The sequence below is a fragment of the Trifolium pratense genome, linkage group LG4, assembly GCF_020283565.1.
Source record: "Trifolium pratense cultivar HEN17-A07 linkage group LG4, ARS_RC_1.1, whole genome shotgun sequence".
In the NCBI taxonomy this organism is placed as follows: domain Eukaryota; kingdom Viridiplantae; phylum Streptophyta; class Magnoliopsida; order Fabales; family Fabaceae; genus Trifolium; species Trifolium pratense.
In genome coordinates, this window is record NC_060062.1 from 18028172 (window position 1) to 18041796 (window position 13625).

At 33.3% G+C, this 13625-nt stretch overlaps 2 protein-coding genes across 8 annotated transcripts; both read right to left on the bottom strand.

Annotated features, from left to right (window-relative positions):
- Nucleotides 1–978: 978 nt before the first annotated feature.
- LOC123920016 (cell division cycle 20.2, cofactor of APC complex-like) lies at nucleotides 979–5606 on the bottom strand. 5 transcript variants are annotated; one of them, XR_006813391.1, is made up of 4 exons: nucleotides 4807–5606; nucleotides 3529–4685; nucleotides 2859–2987; nucleotides 979–1416 (listed from the first exon to the last, which is right to left on the bottom strand). XR_006813391.1 is itself a non-coding variant. In XM_045972089.1 (2 exons), the coding sequence occupies exons 1-2, from the start codon at nucleotides 5011–5013 to the stop codon at nucleotides 3708–3710; spliced, it is 1185 nt and encodes a 394-aa protein (XP_045828045.1). In that variant the 5' UTR covers nucleotides 5014–5606; the 3' UTR covers nucleotides 2725–3707. The 5 variants fall into 5 exon arrangements, 1 of the variants encoding a protein (XP_045828045.1); XR_006813390.1 differs by having other exon boundaries at nucleotides 979–1497; XR_006813388.1 differs by having other exon boundaries at nucleotides 2859–4685.
- LOC123920015 (cell division cycle 20.1, cofactor of APC complex-like) lies at nucleotides 2725–8872 on the bottom strand. 3 transcript variants are annotated; one of them, XM_045972086.1, is made up of 6 exons: nucleotides 8614–8872; nucleotides 8264–8521; nucleotides 6777–8145; nucleotides 6477–6688; nucleotides 5605–5988; nucleotides 2725–2987 (listed from the first exon to the last, which is right to left on the bottom strand). In XM_045972086.1, exons 1-3 carry the CDS (start codon nucleotides 8674–8676, stop codon nucleotides 7177–7179), a joined length of 1290 nt encoding a protein of 429 aa, XP_045828042.1. In that variant the 5' UTR covers nucleotides 8677–8872; the 3' UTR covers nucleotides 2725–2987; nucleotides 5605–5988; nucleotides 6477–6688; nucleotides 6777–7176. The 3 variants fall into 3 exon arrangements, with proteins under 3 accessions (XP_045828042.1, XP_045828041.1, XP_045828043.1); XM_045972085.1 differs by having other exon boundaries at nucleotides 6477–8145; XM_045972087.1 differs by lacking the exons at nucleotides 5605–5988; nucleotides 6477–6688.
- Between the last annotated feature and the right edge of the window lie 4753 nt (nucleotides 8873–13625).

Consider the following 13625-nt stretch of genomic DNA (forward strand, 5'->3'; position numbering starts at 1 on the left):
GTGTTAAGAATCTTTTTGTAGGAAACAAGATATATTAAGAGACATCGAGGATGTATGCTTTTGGGAGCTGAGTTATCTAAGAGTTTGTGGGGTGAAATTGTGAGCACTATTACATACTTGATTTCAAGAACCTTATGGATGTTTGGAATTTGAAGGTCATATAGAAGTGGCTGAATAACATTATAATCCATTGCCCCTCTCCAATTCGAAACCAGATTCTATGTTATAACTAATGTTCGAAAGAGTAGAATATTTTAAGAGCTTCACATTAAATGATAGGTGGTCTAAAAATATAATGTTTATAAGTCAAAACAATCATCATCATATAAATCAATTATTTTGTATAATGAGTTAGACCCAATATAAAATTTAAGATTGTATGAGAGTCTCCTTTAAAGTATGTTGGAATATCTTTTTTTTTTTTTTTTTACGAAATCTGTTATCAGATCTGTTATCAGGTTTCTGTTATTGGATTAACCATTATTTATATCTATGTACCATATACTTAAACCCAATAGTGTTGGGTGTGATCGGGGTGTTATAAGTGTCCATATATATATATATATGCACGACAATTATTAGAAATTGAATTAACACTGATACTATGTCAAAACTCAATGAATCAACATGACCTATTTGAACATTGATGACTTTAACTACATAAGAAATCAACTATGAGGATGATTCTATTTGAATTCAATAAGCATTGCATTTTTTTTTATGTAACCAAAAAGAATAGAAGACTGATGTCAGTGAACTATATCAATTGATCTTTTGGATAAATTGCAATATAGAAATGATACAAAATAATCCATAAAAGTATAGGAATGACACAAAAATATTGTCATTTTATTACCAATCTCTTATTTGGGTATGAAAATGTATAGAGAGTTACAACTTTGGATCTACCCGTATTTAAACTTTATCATACATACTTGTTAAAGAGACTAATACATCTTATATCTTGTACAAAGCCACTTCGACAAATAATGATTGAATAAATTAAGCAAAAATAAAAATAATGATGTTCTCAAAGAAGCAGAAAATAATCATCAAAATGCAACAAATTACACTAATTATCATCAGTTTAGAGAAAAGAAGTGCCTGCTAAACCATATCATCATCAATAACATCAACTTTAAGTTTAGGATCCATTTTCTCACCTTTCATCTCACAAATATTATGCAAAACACAAGCACCAAGAACAACTGGCAAATTTTGAAGCTTAACTTCAGTCCTTTTCTGCAAACAACTCACCTACCTTTCAATCTAGCAAATGCATATTTAGCAACTTTTTGTATCTCACCGATCTTCTCATTGAATCATGTTGTGTCCAAGTAAGATTTTGTCGAGTATAAGGCACCAAAACCTAATCCATTAAAGGATACCCTGAACTTCCAACAATCCAAACAAACCCTATTAAGAAGTCCAAGCACCATGAAAATTGAAAGGCTGACATCAGTATATTAAGGGACTAAAATTCTGGAACTTGAAAGGCTGTGATTGGAAAAAAATTAACATAAATCTTACCATGCAAAGACATAAAATAGGGAACATCAGTATAGAAAATAAGAAAACAAATTTGAAACTGGTCCAATATTTGTTTAACATAGTTTCATTTGATCATGTTTACTTAATTAATAATTAGCTGGGCTTGTATGTGAAATGCATAAAACATAAGAGGCCATTGAACCTAAACATAAGAAAATTAGCCAAGACTCAAAGTTTGAAAGCTTTAATTTGTTCAAGTTGGCTCAATTGTAGTGCTCTCCTCATCAATCCCCTCATTGGTTTTCATCATGTCACGAAGTAGACCAACACATCAAGATATTTGAAAAAAAAAATGAATAACTAAGCAGAACAACACATCAATATAATGGAAATTTTAAAATAAGACTTAACAGTGAGAGGTTGATCCCTATAACATTTAAATGGGCTAAATCCAAATATAACTAAGCATGTGTTCTCTTAATCCCCTATTTTCTTGCATTAACCACATCTAATGTTAAAGAACATTTTTAGTTATTCATGCAACTGATGTACCTAGGAAAAAGGTTATTGGCTCAAGCACCCGGAGAAAAATGCATGTTTTCCTCTTACATATAGTTTAGAAGACTATATTTGCAAAAATCGAGGTTGAACTCATTTAGGTCCAAGGATTGAAATTGCATAAGGGGAAAGAGCTAAGACTACAAGTCAAGGCAAAAAGAAAAACATTAAAGGGTGGGCTAGAGAACATACATACCCCTGCTACCAAGAAATCCCATATCAATTCTCCATATTCAGTAAGATATGGAATTTGAGCTCCTTGGTATTGAACCGGAGACCACATAAGCTGCAGCAAATCTCCGATTCACTGATGTCAGAACTTGTACTGTAGCTTCCGCAATGCTCAGAAATATTCAAATATATATATATATATATGGAATCATGAAATCAGGAAAACGATTCAAGCAAACCAAAGCCATTCATTAGCTTCTGATGACCTAATGAATAGGATCACCAGCTTTGAAACACGAAGTCCGTGTTCTGTTATCTAATAGAAACCAATTCTTAAAATAGAAAATCAGTCCAAGTGTGAAACAAAAAAGAGTGTTTTATTTTAGTAATTAACTCATTATTAGAAGGCACTAAACTTAATTTGGTTAATGATAGTCGACACACAAACATTTTTTTTGAACAAGCAGTGTACATACAAACATGAAATGAAAGAAGCATCTAATATATGTCAATCAACCCTACATTTTATTATTGAACGAAAATATATTCTCACATAAATGATCATTCTTAACGAGCATAGATGAAGCGGAATCACATTATCGAGGTTAGATAAACATATGATATTTTAGTGAAATCACCTTAATCACAATACATGTTGAGAAAGGATTATGGATATTGTGAACCCTAAGATGTAGATTCCAATACCAATACAGATACAACCATGGAGTCTTCAAGCCATATCGTCTTGTGATTCACAGTGTCTTTGTCTGCAGTAAAAATAATTGGAACAAATAGAAGAACATCAGCACATGCATTTCAGTAGCTATACTAAGTTCCCCCTTGAACCACTAAGCCCTAATTTGTGCACCCAACCTAGCCTAAAATTAAGCATGAACCAACACTGACATACTTCACATTCTCAACACTTTCCTCAATTTGCATATACAAGCTATAAGGAAGTAAAGTATTGCAATAGTAGTCAATTCAACTGGTTGAAAACATGCACTAATCAAAATTCGCTTATGTGTAGGGAAACCAACTTATGGTCTAAGAGGTGTGAAAATTGGTTGATCCAACAAATGCAGCAACAATCACAGAGATGCGAGCATTGGACATGAAGAAAAGCCTAATCAAAGCTGAAATCAACTTAAAATCAAATCCTAAACATACAAAGATTGAGAGCTGAGAAAGCCACAAAGGTAGGCTCCTAAATAAAATGACACAACAAATCAGTTAGGTAAACTATCAACAAAAAATATCTAATAAATGAAAAATAGTAACAAAGTAAGGAAAGATTCACTATTCTACCTATAAACATCACAGCAGAGATGACACAAAGAAAAGGCTTCAATCATAAAATAAAAAAATGACGTGTGTGTGTGGGGCAGGGCGGGGCAGGGGGGTGGGATTGACATAGAAAACTAAAATAGGGACTAATGGTTTTGGTGATGGTGCCGTGGGATTTTGGGGATGATGCATGTGCTTGTTCAACGGATACAGTTGAACTTAGCAAAGGGCTCTGCTTTGCATGATGCTGCTGGTGTTTCAAAGACATTCCAAAGTCTCATAGTTTCATCCGCGGCAGCAGTTGCCACCATACAGCCATCTGGACTCTGTGTCATGTGCAATACCCTCGACGTATGACCGTTGAGCTCTGCCATCTTCACCATAGAAGGATACTTCCAAAGGGTAAGCTGGTTCTCAGTGAAACCATGTGAGCTAAGAAGCTCACGCTCGTTCTTATTCCACAGCAGAGCACATACTTGCGATCCTGTGTCAACAGAGTTCAATCTCGCACCTGTGCGAGTGTTCCACATCTTAATGCAATTATCACCTACACCTCCACCAGAAGCCAATAGATTATTTTGAAAAGGAGACCAAGCCAGTGCCTTCACAGCAGCCCTGTGTTCCTCAAACCTATGAAGGCAACGGGTAGGTGAATTTAAAGAAACCACAGACCTATCCCATATGTGAACAACATTATCGTTTCCACCACTCGCCAATTGTCGTCCCGAGGGTGACCATTTGAGCCCACAAACCTCCTGATCATGTCCCATGTAAGTTTGAACAATGTGAGATCTCACTCTAAGATCATTGTTTACTATTTTACCATCCATTCCTCCGGTTGTCAGAATATGACTATTCCAAGCCAGTGAACCCACTCTTCCTCTGTGCCCACCCCTCAATGTTCTCAGCTGTTTAGTAGTTGTTGCATCCCAAATTTGGACAAGTGACTTGTTCAAACCAACGGCTATATGTCGTCCATCTGAGGCCCAGCTAACACTTGTAACAGGACCATATTCATCATCCACAGTGACAAGTTCTGAAGTGGAGCTATTTGAAGCATTCCAAAGATAGACACTATTTTCAAGGGCGATACTAATGACATTACTGCTACCCCAATCCAACAAGTTCAAGCAAAAGTCGTCTACCATATAAGGGGCATCCAACTTCCTCTCCCAAGTCTGCAAAATCATTTTCACAAACACATCCAGAAAACGCGAATTAAAGAACTGAAAGCATTTGATTATTGATTTATATAAAACTAAATAATTGTAAATAAAAAAAGCTAGTATAGTAACTAACCTTAGGAATGTGTCTTTTGGGCTTGGATGATCTGCATTGCGGAGGAGGAGGAGGAAGAGGAGGCCAAATTTCCTTAGGGGTTGGAGGTTTATTCTTGAAGGCCAATATTCGGGTTGGAATGTCACATGCTTCGGCGAGTAGTTTCTGGTAAGTCGACATCTCCGCTAGATTCTCTTTCCCCTTTTTATGATGTGACTTGAAGATCATAATGAAGTACTCTTGGCTTATTATGGTGGAGTTAAGCTTAATTTTTATGTTATGTCATTCCCAAATCGATACGGTGGACAAATAACTTCATTGTATACATATGGAGACACTATATATATATATACCAAGTTATTACTACAGTTGTAGTACTAAGTCCTTTCAACGAATCTTTTGTCTAATCAGGTTTTGACCAACTTCGTTTGTAAAATTGACTTTTGACAGATTTTTTAACAGATATGTAAGAAAGAACGAGAAACTCACTACCACACCAAGAAACTCACTACATAGCTACTAAAACCACAACTTGATTCCATAAAACAAGGAAGAAAATATACAACCAAAGTTCTAGACACATTTTTTGTGACTAATCATGTACAATATTTAAATCCAGATGTAAAAATGGGCACAAGTCAGAAAAACTATTTGAATTCACTATTGAATTCGAAGACTAAACATTTACAGGTTATTTGCTCTCAGGCGCAGAGCCAAAAATGCAGATAAAATATTCCTAATGGGAAACTTTGCCCCACCAAATTAGAAAGTTTAACTACCAGATTGAATGACGAACTATACAGTAAACCAGCAATATACCCTCAATAGATTATTGAAAATCGAAAGAATGATAGCTCGACCACAACCCATTAACTTCAATATCAAGCATAGAGAATTGAGAATCTGTGCCGCCAATATCATTGCCAAAGGGGGCAAGTGCAGCGTTAGGGCCAATTTATAGCTGTTCCACTAGAGATGCCTCAACACATAACTGCCACTTTTCGAGGACCAAAAATGCCTCCAAATTATAAATACAATATCTGGTGCTAAGAGTCCCTAATCTTTATTCCGAATCTGAATCAATAGAAAGGTACAAGCGGGGCCTTACAGAACGTTTTTGGCGAGGAAATGTAACAGGGCTACCTGGCCTTTGTTTAGCTGCTTTGTCAGATCTCACATCATTGATACCAAGAAGCAAAGAAGCTGCACAAGGAAGGAGAAATGATTAATGAAGAAATAATGTCAAACTCGGAAATCAAAACGCAATTAATAATCTGATCGAGAACAAAAAAGGGAACCATAAATAATGCAGAAGGTAAAAAGTTGCTGGATACAAATGTACATGTATGTATAAAGGAAACACTAACATCGTTGACTTTCTATACAGGAGGTTAGCATCATCCACATTATTCAAAAATTAAAATAGCCATTTATACTTTCTAACTAAGCAAACAAAATATTGGCATTTGGCTCACTTTGTTAATAGTAGAATGAAACACCTCTTCCTCAAACTATTCATATGACGTGGAAGACTAACACAGCCACACGGAGTACTTTTGACAAATTCAAAACAAACTCCTAGGTTTCTATGCACATTATCGAGGGAGGTTAGATAAACATATGATATTTTAGTGAAATCACCTTAAACACAATACATATTGAGAAAGGATTATTGATATTGTGAACCCTACCTAAGATGTAGATTCCAATACAGATGCAACCATTGAGTCTCCAAGCCATATTGCCTTGCGATTCGCAGTGTCTTTGTCTGCAGTAAAAAATAATGGGACCAAATAGAACCACTAAGCCCTAATTTGTGCACCCAACTTAGCCTAAAATTAAGCATGAACCAACACTAACATACTTCACATTCTCAACACTTTCCTCAATTTGGATATACAAGCTATAAGGAAGTAAAGTATTGATATAGTAGTCATTCAACTGGTTGAAAGCATGCACTAATCAAAATTCGCTTGTGTAGGGAAACCAACCTATGGTCTAAGAGGTGTGAAAATTGGTTGATCCAACAAATGCAGCAACAATTACAGAGATGCGAGAATTGGACATGAAGAAAAGCCTAATCAAAGCTAAAATCAACTTAAAATCAAATGCGAAATATCAAATCCTAAACATACAAAGATTGAGAGCTGAGAAAGCCACAAAGTTAGGCTCCAAAATAAAATGACGCAACAAATCAGTTAGGTAAACTATCAACAAAAATATTAAACCATAAAAAAACCAATCATAAAATAAAAAAATGATGCGCGCGCGTGTGTGTGTGTGGTGGTGGTGGGTGGGGGGGAGGGACTGACATAGAAAACTAAAACAGAATTTGGTGATGATGCTGTGGGAGTTTTTGTTAGGGATTTTGGGGATGATGCAGGTGCTTGTTCAACGGATACGGTTGAACTTAGCAAAGGGCTCATCACTTGTCTTTAGTGGTGTTTCAAAGACATTCCAAAGTCTCATAGTTTCATCCGCGGCAGCAGTTGCCACCATACACCCATCAGGACTCTGTGTCATGTGTAGTACCCTCGAGGTATGACCGTTAAGCTCTGCCATCTTCACCATAGAAGGATACTTCCAAAGGGTAAGCTGGTTCTCAGTGAAACCATGTGAGCTAAGAAGCTCACGCTCGTTCTTATTCCACAGCAGACTACATACTTGCGATCCTGTGTCAACAGAGTTCAATCTCGCACCTGTGCGAGTGTTCCACATCTTAATGCAATTATCACCTCCACCAGAAGCCAATAGATTACTTTGAAAAGGAGACCAAGCCAGTGCCTTCACAGCAGCCCTGTGTTCCTCAAACCTATGAAGGCAACGGGTAGGTGAATTTAAAGAAACCACAGACCTATCCCATATGTGAACAACATTATCGTTTCCACCACTCGCCAATTGTCGTCCTGAGGGTGACCATTTGAGCCCACAAACCTCCTGATCATGTCCGATGTAAGTTTGAACAATGTGAGATCTCACTCTAACATCATTGTCTACTATTTTACCATCCATTCCTCCGGTTGTCAGAATATGACTATTCCAAGCCAGTGAACCCACTCTTCCTCTGTGTCCACCCCTCAATGTTCTCAGCTGTTTAGTAGTTGTTGCATCCCAAATTTGGACAATTGAATTGTTCAAACCAACGGCTATATGTCGTCCATCTGAGGCCCAGCTAACACTTGTAACAGGACCATATTCATCATCCACAGTGACAAGTTCTGAAGTGGAGCTATTTGAAGCATTCCAAAGATAGACACTATTTTCAAGGGCGATACTAATGACATTACTGCTACCCCAATCCAACAAGTTCAAGCAAAAGTCGTCTACCATATAAGGGGCATCCAACTTCCTCTCCCAAGTCTGCAAAATTATTTTCACAAACACATCCAGAAAACACGAATTAAAGAACTGAAAGCATTTGATTATTGATTTATATAAAACTAAATAATTGTAAAAAAAAGCTAGTATGGTAACTAACTTTAGGAATGTGTCTTTTGGGCTTGGATGATCTGCATTGAGGAGGAGGAGGAGGAAGAGGAGGCCAAATTTCCTTAGGGGTTGGAGGTTTATTCTTAAAGGCCAATATTCGGGTCGGAATGTCACATGCTTCGGCGAGTAGTTTCTGGTAAGTCGACATCTCCGCTAGATTCTCTTTCCCCTTTTTTGCACCTTCCGTCAACATGTTGTGAGCATAGCCAAAGTTTATTGCTGATCTATTTGGAATGAACCTATCCAACTGTTCCATTCCAACAAAAAAGGTCAATAAAATCAAAACCCTAAAGGGAAAAATAATAATATCTAAATACGACGATAAAGCCTAAACCTTACGTTATCCTTCTTTGAAGAATCGATTTCGCGAAAACGGTATCTCCAATGAACCGCCCCCGCCATTAATAATAATAATGTAGATCCTGCAAATCAGAAATGAAAATGAAAGTAAGATGATAAAGAACGGAAAAAACGAGAAAGAATTAGAAATATTGAATCGAAGAGAATCGGCAGCGTGTGAACGAAAGAATGTTCGAAGAAGATCGATCAGAGAGAGAGAGAGAGAGAGAGAGAGTGAGAATGCTTTGGTTTGTAACTTGTAAGTAAAGTGACACTAGCATATTTATAGATTTCCAAAGCCGCGTGTTTGGTACGCAATAGCGGTTGGGCTTTTTTCCTTCTAAAAAGAGTTTTTTTTTTGGGCCCATTTTTTAAGAAAATTTCTATTTTTTTTTGTTCTTAAAAAGAAAAATTCTATTATTTTATAGTATTTATTATAGATTTTTTTAAAACTATTTTAAGAAAAAAAAATCATTTTTAATATGCAATCGGGAGCTGGAACCACTTGATGTCAAAACTGACCGTCGAATCAAATTAAACTGATGGTGAAAACAAAAAAAAAATATTTTTAATCTTAAAATGAAAATCTAATTACAATAATTTTTATAGTAACTATATTTTTTTTTACAATGGAGTTAATCATGATACTTCATTTATGCATACTACTCAAACTCATCACCACTAAACTAAATCTAATGGCTTTATTTTTTTTTAAACTATGGAACTCGGGTAATATAACTTTATGTCACACTCTCAGAGAGGGAAACAATTGTGCGGATTAATTAGTCAAGCATGAAGCCTCTTCAAATTTTGAACTCAGAATTCATGCATTTCCTTCGGAAGGATTCTTTGATATATCTCAGAAGCGATGCGGCTAGAACTTTCTTCCTTAATTAAAAAATAGTTCATGTTTCTTTCTTCTTTCTCTTGTCTTTTGCTTGATTAGCCTTGTAACAAAAAAAAAAAGGAATCTAAATGTAGGAGCTTCACATTTAAAAAAATATATTTTTATGATGGTAAGTAAGCGGAAAGTAGCTTTAGATTTTTTTTAAAATCTCTAAAAAATAATCTCTAAATTTTTTCAAAATCATTTTTTTTAGACCTTAAACAAAAGCACAATATCAATAAAGTCTTTTTTTTTTGTATTTTTAAAAATGATTTTTATGATAACTTAATTAAAAATAGTAAAAGTTATTTTAAATTAAAAGCTATCTCTAGAAAATTAAGAGTCATTTTAACATTCAAAAAGCTATCTCTAGAAAATGATTTCTATGAAAAGCTATTTAAAAGAGTTTTTTTAATAAAATTCTTTTGAAATTTTATGTTCCAAAAACAATTGTAACACAATGATGAAATACTTAAAACAAAATCTTTGTTAAAAAAGTTTTGACGCAAAAACACTACACTATAAAACTACACGCGCTATTTACATTTACCAATTTACCCCTATCTGTTTGTTAACTTGTGAATATCTTTTGCTACCTAAATAGTGGATGAGAAAAAAATTAATTAGTCACTATAACATCCCATACTTTTGCGACTTTAATTTACGAAATTTTAAGTGAAAAGACAAATCATTTTTCTTTGTAATTAAAATTAAATTATAAACCTCGTTAATAACAGTAATTGTTAAATCTATTAAGAACTTTCTCAAAAGTAATAATTTAAAGTAAAAGTAATTACAAAGGGTTGAATTTATCTTTAACTCAAAATAAAATTCTAAACTAAGACTCTTGACCTTTATTACCTAGAAACATATCATATCGCTAGTCACCGATGTCCAAAAATCTCAGAGCTTCGACTACACGTCACTACACTCCCGTTGCGCAACTCTGATACACCGGATTAGTAACTTGACCAAATTTATACATGAGGGTCTCTCCAAAACATAGGAAAACATAAGTCAAGTATACATATATACATGTTGAAAGCTCATAAATTATCAACAATACAACACGTAGATATCAATCACTTACCATCCGACACCATAGTTACACTCTCCAATAATTCACCAAATCCAAGAGGTTAGTCTACATGACATTTTAATGCACCCTATATGATCAGGATATCACCGCTCCGCGGAGTAAATTGTCCCACCATTGGACAGTGTCCCACCATTGGACACAACTAGAACTTCGACCCGTGCGGTGCACGGGTCTAATTAGCCTAATATGTAACAAAAAATTGTAATATTAAAAGGTATTTTAAAAAAAAAAAACTTTTTTGTAGCAAAGAATGCAGGTTTGATTCCCACGGTAGACAAATTTATATTTATTTTTAATTTAAAAATGCAATAAAAAGAGAGGGAAAATGATTAGGTTTAGGGTTAGCTTATTGGAATAAGCTTAGAATATAAGAGATAAGAGAAGATTGTAAAGGCATTTAATATTAGGTTAACATATTAGGATTTTTAACTTTAATCATAATTGAAGCACATGCTCTAGTTGTTGAAAAACTCTATTGTAAGCAAAAGATACGGGTTCGATTCCCACGGTAGACAAATTAATTTTTTTTAATATAAAACTGCAATAAAAAGAGAGGGAAAATGATTAGGTTTATGGTTATTTTATCGGAATAAGCTTAGAATATAAGAGATACCCCACCGTTGGGCATTAAGCTTCAGTACCCCACCGTTGACCACCGTCACCAATGCATGTATAAATGCCCTATCGCCACTAAGTTAGTCACACCAGAAAATTACTCACACAAAGTAACTAATCAAACAATCTTGTTCTAACTCCGCTTTAGAGAGAAATCTCTCCAATGATAACCTCAATCACCAACCAAAGACCTCATTGATTCACCAATAAAGATACATAATAAATCAACGGTTAACAAGAAGAAAATAAACTCAATAAAATCATGCATCACAATAATTCATATATCATTTACGCACGCCATAAAGATCACGTAAGCATATGCATAATTAAAATAAACAAACAACGAAGGACCCTCTTACCTTAGCATATGCGACTCTTAAAATTTCCATGACACCTTTGTTCCACTACGTCTATACTTGTGATGTTGATGAATTTAAAGCTGGCTTTAATATCTAACTCTTCTTCATTCTCTTTCTAAGGTATCGTTTGGCCCAGCTTTTTTATGATCTAAAAGCTGCTTTAAAATAAAGTTCAAAATAAGTGCTTTAAAAATAAAGTTAAAGTTGTTTGGTGATTTCATTTTTAAAAAACTTAAAATAAACTCCAATTTAATTTTTTTGATGAAATATTTTATAAAAGTTATGAAAATATATTAAAAGTCATTATAAATAAAATAATTTAAAAATATAATAAACAAATATTAACAATTTTGTGTGTCTATATATAACATTTTAACCAATAATGTTTTATAAAATCTACCGTTCGATTAGAAGTATATATTATTTAGATCATCTATATAAATTTTTACATAAATTTAAAATAATTTGATACATTATTGATATTCATAAAAATTAAAAATGTTCAATAAAGATGCATAAATCTTTAATTTTAATGGTTTTTTTATTTTTATTTTTTTATGGGTGTCAATAACATATAAAATAGTTTTAAATTTGTGTAAAATTTTAAATAAATAATCTAAATGATATAAACTTTATAAATTTATATTTGTTAAAATATTATTACACGACATAATATTATAGGTGTAATTTTTATGTATCCACATATGTAGTTATTGAAATTAAATGAATGATTATTTTATTTTTTAATTAACCAGTGGTATATACACCTTTATTTATGTCGACAGTAAAAATTAATAATAGTGAATTTTTCAAAATAATAATAATAGTGCACATGCTAAGGGTGGTGCATATATATACATGAATATCACTTATATGAATGATTTATGATGAATATATATAAATGAATAATATAGAAATGATGGGTGATGCGCTGATGCATATATATATTTTATACACACGATGATATCCATTAAATATGAATGATTTGCCTTCACTAGGATTCGAAGAGGGTGGTTAGCGAAAAGCTGATTTGCCTTAAAAAAAGTTCCATATATTAACTTTCTTAAAAGTTGATTATTGATATATTTTACACATAAAAAATAAGTTACTTTTTTTATCAAGTACTTTTAAAAAATATTGTTTGGCCCGACTTCTACTTTTATAGAAAAAAAAGTCAAAAATAAGTTCGGCCAAACGGTACCTAAGTTTCTTTCTATGTCTTCTAAATGTATAAATCAGTGAGTATTCAATAATATGAAGGAGAGAACCGATATATATTCACTAGTAATTAACTTATTTTCTATCTTAAAGAAATCTATTACTAATGTATTAAAATCGATTACCATACTTTATTCTTATTATTTTTAATCATGTTGCAAATTTTATATCATTCATTGTAATTTCACTAAAAAAATATCATAAAATAGAAAAATACTTGTATGGTGTTGGTCACCATTTGGTCATACACACATAACAAAACATACATAGTATTATTTAATTATTTTTTCTTTGTACTTTTTTCTCAACTATGTGAGTGTGATCAAATTGGGACTCAATATTAATGGTTCATGCAAGTATTTCTCATAAAAATATAAAATGCTTAAAAATAAGAAGATTATTTAATAGGGCTCCACACAATTTTTACAGTGTTAAATCAAGACCGTCCAATTTAAAATGTGTGGTCGAGATCATTTTAAGCAATCCTATAACATAATTAATCTACACTATTTGATCAATCGCAAATTTAAAACAGTGTGAAAATCAACTGTAACAAATCTTAACCCCTCCAATTACATGCAAACTGAACTAAATCTTGAAGGGATTAGAAAAGTTTGAAAATTAGGATTCCATATACTTTGCAAAAATATTTTTATTTACATTTTGTAAAATGTGTTAATTTTGCTTATTCCCTGTTTTTTTCTAGAAACAAGAAAAAATATTATGAATCAAAATCGCAAGTATTCCAAACTTGTGAAAAAATTTGAGATTAAACTGCAGAAATTTATCAGCAATCAAAAGAGGAAAACGCTTAAAGGGAAATAAGGAAAAGGCA